The sequence below is a fragment of the Dipodomys merriami genome, unplaced genomic scaffold (assembly GCF_024711535.1).
Source record: "Dipodomys merriami isolate MVZ:Mamm:240054 unplaced genomic scaffold, mDipMer1.0.p SCAF_129, whole genome shotgun sequence".
NCBI classification, from domain to species: domain Eukaryota; kingdom Metazoa; phylum Chordata; class Mammalia; order Rodentia; family Heteromyidae; genus Dipodomys; species Dipodomys merriami.
In genome coordinates, this window is record NW_027202593.1 from 640,578 (window position 1) to 653,232 (window position 12,655).

At 53.1% G+C, this 12,655-nt stretch overlaps 1 protein-coding gene across 1 annotated transcript in view; it reads left to right on the forward strand.

The window, feature by feature from the left end:
* LOC138824434 (glutamate receptor ionotropic, kainate 4-like) overlaps positions 1–12,655 on the forward strand; it is a 301,452-nt gene that overhangs the window by 193,515 nt on the left and 95,282 nt on the right. Inside the window, exons 7-8 of the mRNA XM_070018282.1 lie at positions 6,640–6,818; positions 11,216–11,269. Coding sequence (XP_069874383.1) covers positions 6,640–6,818; positions 11,216–11,269 — 233 coding nt within the window. The remainder of the gene's footprint in view (positions 1–6,639; positions 6,819–11,215; positions 11,270–12,655) is intronic.

Genomic DNA, 12,655 nt, shown 5'->3' on the forward strand with positions numbered 1-12,655 from the left:
AGAGAGAGCGCCGAGCGGGGAGAGGAAGAGGGAAAACACAAAATGGAATGCATTTGTACCTGATGGGCTGCAGAGCTGCTTTCCCCGGGGAGCAGGTTTTGCTGATGGAACAAGGGCCAAGGTCAATTCCTGATAAGGCTTTTTTATTTTATTTTATTTTTTCAAATGCAAGGTTTGGGAAATGCATTTTGCTCTGACTCCCGGACAAGGCGTGACATCAATTGAGTATGAGATTTAGCTAATTTAAGCCAGCACCTCCCAGCAAACCTGGGCCGTCGCATGCTCTGAGGCAGCTGGGCGCAGGTACAGGCTGCAAGCAGGTGATGACCTGTGGGAAAGCAGGCAGGGCCTGTGGGTGGAGCTCGGGGAACAGTCTAACCCAGCTATTCACCAAAGGGGAAACCAAGGCCCAGGACCCTATAATCTGTACGTGGTAGAGCTGAGATTTGAACCCACACTCCCTGGATCCCCGTCCAATGCACTGTCACCAATGCACTGTTTCTCAAACTGGGTTCCTCTGTGAGGTCTCAATGGGCCAGTGTCGTTTCCCCAAGCCACTTGTGGCCATTTACCTTTAAAATAAAAGGGATAATTCAGTTCCTTGTTCTCACCGGTCAGATTTCAGGTGCTTGGTAGCCAACCACGTGGCTAGAGGCTACCAGCTGAGCAGCCCAGTGCACCGCCTGCACAGAAGCCCAGCGCGTGGCCAACAGTGTTTGTGAACAGAGACTTCCACAGCCCTGCCTTCTGTTTCTCCCTCCTGGAGATTGGTGACACATGTTGGCCTGGGCCATTTGGGAAGCCATGTGGCCAAAACAACCACTCCCCTCTTCCTCTGGTAAGGTGGACTGTGATCCCTGAAGGATGCTACAAGGACATCCACAGGATGCTAGCGTGTGATCACAGGATGCTAGCGTGTGATGGAATGTAGAGAAGGTACATTGCACCTGATGCCCTTCCATGGGTGACATCCTTGTACCAGAGAATGGTGAAGTGCTGCCACCAGTCCCACAGGGCTGCCCTGTATTGGCCCACCTCACATGCTCAGAGACTGAGGGCAGGGCTGTTAGAATATGTCCAGATAAAGGCTGTCCTACTGTCTCCTTCAGTGCCGGGGATAATGTCTCACCAACCCAACAGGAAGTTCTTCGTTGTGTCTAGCCACACATGGTTCCTTTGATGTTTAGGCTGAGCCCTGTTTCCTCTGCTTCAGCTCTTCCCGGGCTTGGGGAAATCCTTTGCACAGATGTTTATTAAATATCTGCTGTGCACTGGAGCACGCTCTTCTGAGAGAATGATGGGCATCTCTTGACATTCAAACAGTGCCTTGCAGAGGGCAAACCGCCCACGCCGTGTTTTCTGGTTTTATCTCCTCTTCTCCAATCAGCGAGAGCTCAGGAAAGCATCTAGGAGCTCAGGTGAGGCTGCTGGCCCATGCTCAAGCCAAGACTCTCGGGCTTTCTGACCTGTAGGCTGGGTCTTTTCCCTCCAGGCTGTCCCCCTGTAGTTCCTATGATCTTCACTGGCAGGGACAATGTCCTTCAAAGGGCAGAGATGTCTGCGGGGGAGGGGCGTTCTCCATAGTTGCTGGACTAGAAATATAGGATGGCTGAGCCCAGACTAGGTCTGGGAGGAGCAGAGGATGCCCAAGCACAATACAGACCACCATGCCCCAGGAGCCATTCCCTGCAGCTGCTCAGAGAACTCGCCACGGTGCCTGCCCACACTCTGCCCCAACCCACCAGGACCGGGGAAGGAAGGTGGGGCCGAGCGGAAGTTCAAGGGTAAAGAAGAAGAAAAAAACGGAATCAAAGGCTGAGGAAATGAGGGGCTGAGAGGAAAAGCTTTCTGAACTTGGAAAGTGGTGCTGCCATCTTCTTTATTAATGCTGGGCCGAGAGAATTAGAAGCATGAATCTAATTCTATTTTCCAGCCATCAGAATTAGGCGAAACGGAGATCATTCCACAGAGAATCATGCCACTTACTTTCCACCTTCCCCAGCGCAGGTTTTTTAATAAGCAGGGTTGGGACCAAATAGAGGCATAGTCTGAATTTCATTATTTTTCTTTAATGAGGAAAAAGTCAGAAGATGTCCAACTGCCTTTTTCTGATGAGGCTGGGAGAAGAGATGGGGTGAATGGCTCTGGCGAGGCAGCCTGGTAATCTCCGTGGAGCCTCAGGGAGTTGGCTGTTTGGGGGCTCCTTTGTTGAGACCACCCCTCCCTGCCATTGAACTAGCTGTTGTTGTCCTCAGAGGGGAGCCAGGTGAAACATGGTGTATGTTCACCGGCCATCTCCATGGTTCAGATCTTGGATTTCTTTATTCTGCTGGGCCTGAGGCTTGGGCTCAGGGCCTGGGTATGGCCTCTGAGGTTTTTTTGTTTGTTTGTTTGTTGTTGCTGTTTTGCTCAAGGCTGGCATTCTACTACTTGAGCCATGGCACCATCTCCAGCTTTTTCTGTTCACATAGTACTGAGGAATCAAACCCGGGGCTTTGTGCATGCTAGGCAAGCAACTCTACCACTAAGCCACATACACAGCCCACTTCTAGCTTTTGGATGAAAGTTGCATGGACCTGCCTGCCCAGGTTGGCTTTGAACTGTGATCCTCAGATCTCAATCTCCTGAGGAGCTAGGATTATAGGCATGAGCCACCAACACCTGGCTTACTTTTCTTTTAAAATGCTTGCTTTGGTGTTTGTTCATGTTTTAAGACATTCTGTGACTACAGCCCTGTCCCGAGGTCTTGTGCCTGTGCGATCTTGGGGAAATGACTTCCGCTCTCCCCAGGCTCCATTATCTATAGGATATAACAGGATCAAAGTTACTCGTGCCCAGTCTGTCTGAGGGGTCTGAACCGTACATCAGCAGCAGCATGGAGGTTGTGGTCACCCCCAGGAGAGCACAGGTGTCCTTTCTCCTTTCCTGTTTGAGCGAGACTTGTCCATGACTTAGAACCAAGACTCAGTTGTGTCCCCCACCATCCTTGTGGGCATTGAGCGCTGTCCAGGGTGCTGAACAGCAGCAGCCATGGAGCTGATGAGGAGGACGTGTCCTCCAATGGGGCGGCGGTGGGGTGGGAAGAGTGGCAAAAGGAGAACCATCTTTGCAGTCCAGCCGAGTTGCTCCATCACTTGGGAGCTATGTAAGTTGAGCAGCTTCTTCTGCTTCTGGAGCCTTTGTTTAGTGTTGGCTATCTAAATTGGGTGGGAAGGTCCCTGGGCCGGGGCATGGAGACAATTTAATTGCTGTAATTGTTGTCCTGCGACCCTAGCTGAGGCCCTGGGGCTGGAGCATGGGACAAAAGTGAGTGATGGGTACTTGGAGCCCTGTGGCAGAGTAGCTGGGGCAGTAGTTGGCCTTTCCCCCTCCAGCCCCCAGGAGGTGCTGTGGGACGCCTTTGGATCACAGAGATGTAAAATTAACCATGTTCAATGGGAGGTGGCAGCGTATTAGTGTGCCGAACACAGTGATGAAGATTCTTATATGATCTCACTTAAATCTTAAATTCTCTGTGAGTTAAATTCCTAATCTCTCCCCCACCCCTTCCCCCCCCCCCTCTCTCTCTCTCTCTCTCACACACACACACACACACACACACACACACACACACACACACACTTGTCATTTAAACCATCCTACCTCTTGATAATCACATAAGATGGGCTCTGTTGTCACTCTCATAAGCATGAAGGAAGGAGCGGTCAAGATCATACAGTCCCCAGCCTCAGCTACTGCCTTCTCTCCTCTCCCCTCGGACCTCTGTGAAGGAGATCCACACCCCTCGTCTCATCGCGCTGCTCACCACGCTCCTCCATCTGCAGTCTCCCACAGGACTTGGAAGTGCAGCCCTCCCGGGGATGCCAGGCTTTTCCAGGGCCAAAGCCCTTCACCGAGGGACCCAGCCAGCGGAGGCAGGAGAGGCTGGGCAGAAGGAGCTGTTTTCTACATTTTTGGTTTCTGACGCCAGCGTCTTGTGCATCCGCCGCAGGCCCGTCACTTTGGTACTTGTTCCTTGGGTCTGACCCTGACTGTGCTTCTCACGCCTCTCCCGGTCCCTCTGCTGTCTCCCTGGACTCCTGCCTTCCAGTTCCGGAAGCCGGCCTCCCTCCTGCCTCCCAGAACAGCCGGCCTGCTGGGCCTCTCATCGATCCATCCTGAGCGAGACTAATAGGCTCCCTAGGTCCTTCTCGGTCTCGGACTTGGCAGGCAGACCTGCAGCTGGGCCAGTGCTCTACAGAAGAGGAGGGCTGGGGGAGGGGGGAGGAGCGAAGGGGGAGAGGAAGGGAGAGAGCGAGCAAATTCTAACTCCTCTGGCATCACCTGCCTTTGCTAAGATTTCTTTAGTTTCATTACACAGAGGTGAGGAGAATGACAATTGGAAAATGTCACACTGCACTGTTAAAATCCGAATATACTTTTGTTTGTTTGTTTCTGTTTTCTGGTGGTGGTGGCGGCGCTGAGGTCTGAATTCAGGGCTGTTTGGCAGCTGGTCTTCCGCGTGAGCCATGCCCCCCAGCCCTTCTTAGCTTTTTTTTGTGTGTGGCAGTTTTGTTTTGTTTTAATAGTCTCATATGTGTGCCAGGGCTAGCCTTGGACTGTGAGAATCCTATCTACACCTCTTGTGTGTCTGGGGTTATAGGCATACACCACTATTTCTAGCTTATCGGTGGTGATGGGCCTTGATAGCTTTTTGCTGGGGCTGGCCTCCAACCTTGATCCTCCTGCTCGATACCTCCCGAGTAGCCAGGCACACCGGTGGGGAAGGCTGCCTTTGGAGCTCCGTGTGGCTAGGTGCCAGAGGAGAAACACAGACTGCTCAAGTTCCAGTGCCCAGCATGCCATGGGGTGTTCGTGGCGTTTTCTTGCTCTTATGAAATGGAGCGTCGAAGAGGCCAGGAGACTGCTCGAGGTCCTCTGCCAGAAGAGGATGACTGCATTTGAATCCACATCTCCTGGAGCCTAGTTGGCAGGAAGTTTTCGGTGGCATGGGCAGCCGAGGAGGAAGTCTGCCGGTGTCTGCAGCAGCCCTGGTGGGGGCTGGGCGGGGGGGGGGGGGGGAGAAGGGGGGTCCATCTTGTGGCCTGCACAGCGGGCTTTTCCAGAAACCTCTGTCCAGGAAGTGAGCTTCTCCCTTCCCCACCACAGCCCCTGCTCCCTGGAAAGCCTTCCCAAACCGGGGACAGGAAGACCAGTGTCTTGCCTGCATCAGCGAAGGCACCCAGGCTCCAACCCTGCTGCCTCTCCTTGTTCCACAACAACCAATCAGGCCCAGGTCCCTGGACCTGCCCAAGCACCGTCTGTGCTGTCACTTGCTTAGTTCCTTCTAGGAGGTTCACTGGACTCATAGGAGGTGAGAAAATGGGGCTCCTGGCCCCAGCCATGTCCTGCATCTCTGTGTGGTTGGGCCGGCCACATCCCCTCTCCATGACCAGAGCACCTTTGCAAGGGTCGCCGTCATTTTGTTTCTGAAGGGTCAGCGGGGTCCAGGAAGTCTGTACGGCTCTAGGAGAGAGATCCCACTGTCCATAGCCTGTGAGGACAGGGACCCCTCCACACAGGGACCCCCCGCCTGGTAGAAAACCAGCCCTTCCAGCAAGGAAGGCAAGCTGCTCCCTCCCTGCCTCCCGGCCTCCTCGCAACTGCAGGGATTTTAATATTTTAGAGGATTGTTGTAAGGACTTACACGAGATAAGCCATGTAAAAATTTCAGCATATTAGCTAGAACATAATAAGGTTTGATAAATGTTACTCCTGTCATTGCTTAGGGAACAAATGCCTACAATTTTTTTCCCCCAACTGGAATCGAGACCACTGGCTGGGAAGGTGGCCTTCCCGCCTCTTGCCTGCCTCTGCAGGGAGGGAGCAGAAATAAGACCCTGGGGTCTCAGCCGCATTGCCTGGGAGTGGAGGAGGAGACAGAAGGAGAATCCTTGGCACACAGTCCGTTTCCCATTTGGTCCTGGGTCTAGAGTCTTGCCTGCTGGGGTTGAGTTCCATGTCTCTTCTTTTGTGATCTATTATACCTGATCTTTGTGAGAACATTACAGGGTTTCTATAGACTCATTTTCTGGGTGTTGGGATCCTCAGGAAAGTTTGCCCTCCTCCCACTTCTAGGATGAGAACAAAGGCTTTTTTAGAGCCGCGCATGTGACATTACAGAGGGGTTACCGTGTGCCGGGGCTGTTGCTCCCACCACCCTGAGAGCTGAGGTAGAAACAGCCCAGACAACTGGCCCCATGAAAAGAGCCTGGAAATGGGGAGAGAGACCTCCGACGTGGACAAAGTGCTTTGCAGGAAGGGGTGGGGGCTCTCTACCCAGCATTCTCCAGGGAGCCTTGGCAGCCACGTTAAAGGACACCCTAAGGGCATCTCAAGGTCACTGGAGAGATGACGGGAGCTAAGGTGCATTCCCTTATTTTAGGTAGGAGAAGTGAAGCCCAAAAGCCAACAGGGAGCAACAAACCTGTTCCCATGGGGGTGCTCCTCGCTGCCAGCCCCGCCCCTGCAGCCGTCACCCGCCTCACCCTTCCCTAACCTCTCTCGCCTTCGTTGGAGTCACAGGTGTGGTCTTGTTCTTGCCCCGGGGTCCACGGAGGCAGCTCCACAGCCCACGGCTTCTCCTCTCTCCCTCTCCAGGCCTTCTAAACCTCGAGAAGCTGCTCCGCCAGTTCCTCATCTCCAAGGACACGCTGTCCGTCCGGATGCTGGATGACTCCCGGGACCCCACCCCACTCCTCAAGGAGATCCGGGATGACAAGACGGCCACCATCATCATCCACGCCAATGCCTCCATGTCCCACACCATCCTTCTGAAGGTGAGAGTCGGGCCGGGCAGGGCAGGCGCGGTGCGGGCCAGGAGCCTCCTCCCTGTCCGAGCCAGGCTGCCCTGTTTAGCCCTGGGCTAGACCAACCTCGGTTTCCCTTTCAAAGGTAGTTCTTGAAAGGAAAAAAAAGGCTGAGGGTGGCTGCCTAGAAGTGTTTATCAGCCAGACCCAGATCCTGGGCCGGGGGGTGGGGTGGGGGAGAAGCGGAAGGTCTAGGGTTCTTGTAGGGCTGTGGGCTCCTTCAGAGGCTGAGGAAACGGGAGTAGCTCCAGGTTTTGGACAAGCAGCTGTCATGCCAGAGTGTGTGGCTTCGTGTAAGCCCCAATACCTGTCCAACGTTTTCCAAATCACTGTCTACGCTCATCCCCCGGTGTGGTCCTTCCCGTGGGGGCCACAGATCAGTGTACCATCTTCATCCTGTGGACAGAGAAGCCGAGGCTCTAGCGGATTTGTCCCAGGCTGGCACTGCACAGAGCAGAGTGGGGTCTTCAGGGTTCTCTTCTAGCCTCAGGTCAGGCAGTGAGGCGGGGGTGGTGGTGGTGGAAGAGACAGGAGATGGGGGGAGGGGTGGATGGGTCCCTGGAGGGAGCACTGGGCAGGGGTGACGTCATCTGGCACCAGCTCCTGGACAGGTGTTGGCATATCATCAGAGAGCAGGCCCTTCATCCTAGCCCCTCTCTGGCCCCCGGACCGCCCCCCTTAACCTCACTAATGCCATTTTAATTGCATATTTAAACACGCCCTGACATCCTCCACCGGGGAGCGAGCTTTCTCCTGGTTAACGGGGTTCAGCCTTGTAGATACTCAGATGGTCTCCCCCCACCCCTGCCTCCCTCTCCCCTTCCTTCCTTCCCTCCCTCTCTCCCTGGCTTTTTATTTTTGCCAGCGAGTTAATAGAGATTTGAATGAGTTCTCTCTGTCCTGAAGGCTGTCCCTCAGCCTGTTGCTATAGTAATGTTCCACCGCACCAAAGCCACGTCTGTCTGCACGCCTGCCCAACCCCTCTTCCTCTTCTCCGCTCTCTAAGACATGTTTCTCTCCTCTTTTCTTCCATCGTCACATCTGGGGCTGCCATCAGAGACAGGATCCTTCAGGATAGAAAGTCCCCGCCCCCAGCTTTCAAAGGAAGCGCAAGAAGGTTGAGGGTGGTTCCTAGGGAGAGGGGGTCCGGCTGGGGGCTTCAGGTTAGTGTATAAATGGCCGGGGAAGGCAGGAGATAGAGCTGGCCAAAGCACCCCCTAACTGGATGCCTAGGGGGCCAAGAGCCCTTGGCCCAAGAATCCTCCCTAACTCCTAGCGTGTGAAGCTGGGCCCTGGCGGTGTGACCACATTCATTGCCGAAATGAAAAAAGCACCAAGAAGAAAACGGAAACCATCCTCTCACCCACCAAAACCACTCTTAACTTCGTGTGTCTCTGCTTCCCGCCCCACACATGTTTTCCCCAAATTATTATGACACCACGTAAACTTTTCTGGAAATGTTTTTTGGAGCTTAATTTTGTGCCCTGTGTGCATTTTCTCCATGCCATTAAATACTTCTCTACAAACAGTTTAATGGCAGTATCATCTCCTATTACATCGATGTCCCATAATTTATGTAACTAGCTCTTTAGTATTAAAGGAACAAGCTGTTTCTAATCTCTCGCTATAATAAATAATGCCGAACGCACGTCTTCATACATAAATCTCTATGCGCCCTCACGCCTGTTTCTCCAGTGTAAATTTCTAGAAGTGAAATCCTGACTTAAAGGTGTGCATTTTAAGGATTTTTTTTCTCAGATGATGTGCCAGATTGCCTCTTAGAAATCTGGGACAGTTTATACCCACAGCCACCAGAACACAGGGAGTTTCTTGTAGCTTTGCTGGTATGGGGAATTTGCATTAAAAATGTTTCTGTCGGGGCTGGGAAGGTGGCTCAGTGGTAGAGCGCTTGCCTTGCATGCATGAGGCCCTGGGTTCGATTCTTCAGCACCACATAAGCAAAAAGAAAAAAGCCGGAAGTGGCGCTGTGGCTCAAGTGGTAGAGCGCTAGCCTTGAGCTGAAGAGCTGAGGGACAGCTCCCAGGCCCAGAGTTCAGGCCCCACAACTGGACCCCCAAAAAAATGTTTCTGTGAGCTAGGTGCCTCGTAGCTCACACCCATAATCCTAGCTACTCAGAAGACTGCCGTCTGGAGGATAGAAGTTCAACACTAGCTTAGGCAAAAAAAAGTCTGAGAGGCTCCATCTCCAAAGTAACCAGCCAGAAGCCAGACTGGAGGTGTAGCTCAAGTGGTAGAGCACCGCTGAGCAAGGCCTTGAGTTCACCTCCTCCCACAAATCCTCCCTCTAGATGATTTTCAGGAGTGGGGGGTGGGGGGTAGTAGAGTTGTAGAGGGTTCAGTATTGTGTGTGTGGCTCTACTTTCTAAGGCAAATCTGCCAATCACAAATCCTCATTAGCAACCAGCCCTGCTGGGTGCCCAGTGGCCATCTTTCCTGAGTCCCCTGGGGACCCAGGCCCTGCAGCTCCACTGCCCCAATGAGCACCATGATCAAGGAAGGGCAAGTCTGTTCCTTTTGTTCCCTGACACTGCCGTGGTCCCGGCAGACAGTGCCTCCAGCAAACCTGGCCGTTTTCCCCTTGAGCTTCCCTACAGCTCTGCGTTCCTCCCTCCGGGGGTCCACACGGCCCTGTCGAGAGGAGGCAGGCGGTGCGGGGAGCAGCCCTCAGACAGTCTCTTGACTCTGCGAGGATTTGCGCGGCAGTAATCCCCTGCTTTATTGAGCGGCTCTTCCGGCAAGGAACTTCATGTTTACCCAGAGTTCAGGTCTTCAAAACCAAGGATCGCTTGTGGTTGATCTCTAGGACAGCACATTTCACAAAATGGGGTTTTAACGGTGCCCCCAGCCCTCTCCAGCTGTGGTGCCCGTGGATTCAGGCAGCGCGGCTGTGAGCTGGGGCGGGGTGTGGGTGGAAGGTGGCATCCTGCCCCTACCGCACCACCGCGGGAGGATGGTGGTGGGGGGCACAGCTTGTGTGGAGGGAGGGAGCGGGAGGGGGCCTGGCCACGAGGCCTTGGGTATCTGTGTCCCACAGTGACTGTGTCCTTGTCACCAAGCTGGGACCCCGGTGATGGCACACCAGGCCCTGCAGCCAGCCTGTGAGTGCTCCCATCACAGTGCTCAGCAAGTGTCTTGAGTTCCTTGGGAGACAAACACCATGGAAGAGGAAAATGCAGTCGGGTCCCAGTCTCGTTTCTCTCCCATCCACCGAAACAGTCATGACAAGGACGCTGTCCCAGTGGCCCCGGGGGCTGCAGGAGATATTATGAAAATCTAGCCCACTGTTGGAAGGGATGAGGGCTCTGGAGAGAGCCCGGCTCATTATTTACCTGATCTCCTTGTCAGTTTCTATAGTACCTGTCATGCTCAAAGCCGGGCACGCTGACAGGGAAGGTTGGTTAGGGGTATTTACAACAGGTGCAGAGATCAGACAAAAGGAAAGCAGTTCTGAAGCCTTGGTCTCTTAGCTGTGGAGGGCGCCATGCTGCTGGGCTGTGATCAAGGACAAGATATGCCACAGGTAGCTTGTTCCTTCCAGGGAGACAGGAGCAGAGTTTGCGAAGGAGCTCTTGGTTCCTGTATTACTGCGGGTGTTGATGTTCTCGGGTGTCTCCGTGGGCATCCTGATGGTATCGGAGTTCATTTGGGCATCACCTACAACCACAGGCTCTTATCTACACCCCCAGCCTCGAAGGGGGTTATACATGTAGTTCTGTCAGTATTGTGATCCTCAAGGGAGAGGGTGGTTTGGTGGAAAATCCTGAGAGTAGGCTGTCTGGCTTTGATGCCATCTCTCTCATGCATGCCCCATATGATCCCACAGAGGTGACTTGTCCTGTTGTCCTGATGTCCCGTCCATCTTCTTTGCTATAATTGGAGATGGAGAATAATAACAGGCCCTCCCCCATGCAGAATGCTTTATGATGCCTGGCACCGATTGAGCAGTGGGTAAACGTTGGCTGTTGCTATTGTTAATGATGGTGGAGATAATTATCCTAGTTCTGTTTTATTATTTGCTTCATTTCCCTTAAAGTCATTCCAGTTCCCATAATATCCAGTTCTGTTCCAGGAAGCGTGTTGAATCTGAGCGTGGCAGCCACTGTGAGTGTCATGAGACGTGGGTCGGAACGGGGTGAGGGGGTGGCCTCGCTCTGGAGGCTGGCAGTGCTTGGTCTGATCTTGAGATCAAGGGTAACCTGAGAACCAGTCCAGGTGTTCCGCTCCACCCGGTCCTGAAGGGTGGCAGGCCAGACAAAATGGCCGATGCCTGGAGTCCCTGCTGCTCCTTTGCTTCCGGTGAGGGAGCTTCAGGTTTCCTTTCTAAGCCCTTTCTCTTTGCTCTGCAGGCAGCTGAACTGGGAATGGTGTCAGCCTACTACACGTACATCTTCACCAACCTGGTAAGGTGTTTTCACGATCTCCTTGTTGGTATAAAGTGTTGTCAGGGTCCGGGTTAGCCGGTCATGGTGGGCTGAAGCCCAGGAGGTGGGAGGTGGGTGGGGAAACAGAGGTAGAGGAGCAGAAGCCGTGTAGAGAATCTGGCCTTGCAGACGCATGTTGGCATAGGATCTTAGGGAGATTCTCATCTCAACAGTTCTTAGCCCTGGGAGCCAGAGAACTCAGACCTCTCCGGCCTCTCCATTCAGATGCATCCCTGGTTCCTTCGGATGACAGGGTGGTGGCTGAACCACCTTGCCAAGTCCGAGTACTACCTGAAGTCTGACTGCCCCATCACCAGTGCCCTGCCCTAATTCAGAGGTACTACTGAGTCACAGCCAGGACACAAAATCTCTGGGTCTTAGGTTGTAGAACTGGACGTTCCTCTGGGGCCATCTTACCCCTTATTTTATAGGTGAGGAAGCTGGGATTGGTCCAGGTTTTATTCCACCAGGTGTAAGGTTGAGCATGACCGGGTGCAGCTGTGTGTGGAGCCGGGTCACCTCACCTGAAGTGGGGTATGAATGGTGATGTCACAGCTACTGTGATGCAGAAATCACGTGACTTTGTGTGCATGAAGGATTTTGAAATTGTCAAGAATACACGGGGCTTTGTGACACATAAAGACAGTTGGGTCAGACTGGGAAGATGCCAGCAAACAAGATTTTTAAAAACAAGGTGTCATGTTTTTCAAACTCTGGAGTACCTGTGACACTGTGAAAAGTTGCCCATCTCTGAAACCTGCTGCGACAGTGCTGCGGGTTCCCAGATCACTGCGGAGTACTGGAGTGCACAGCAAACCTTGGCATTAGATAGACAGGACTTAAAAATCTGGTTTGAGTAGCTGCTGGCGGTGTGATTCTGTGCCAGTTCCTTAACCCTCCTCAGCCTCGGAGCTCTCTCATGTAAGCAGGCACTAGTCGTATCTGCCTGAGGAGAGAAATTAGCTCACGACACGTGTTGAATAGAAGGTCCATTCTTTTTCTGCTTCTTGTGGGTTAAAAATAATGAGTGATGTACATCTTGCTGTCTTGTATGTAATACTCTGTAGAAATGGCTCCTACGTGGCTGTTTTGTTTATTTCTAGAGACTAACCAGAATTAGATGGTTGGGTTATCACGTATGACTAAATCCGCCATTGCAGGGTTTGTTTGTATTGGTGATTACTGAGCATTTGACCAGTGCGCCTCCACCCCTGACACATGAGACCTCAGATTGCTCACCGATTCCTTGGTTCACCTGTCACAAACGCATCGGGCTGATGGCTCCGGATTCGGGTGGGTGATCACCCGTGCCAAGAGACACACTGACCCATCACGAATCTAGCTTTCAGCCACCGTTCATCTGAC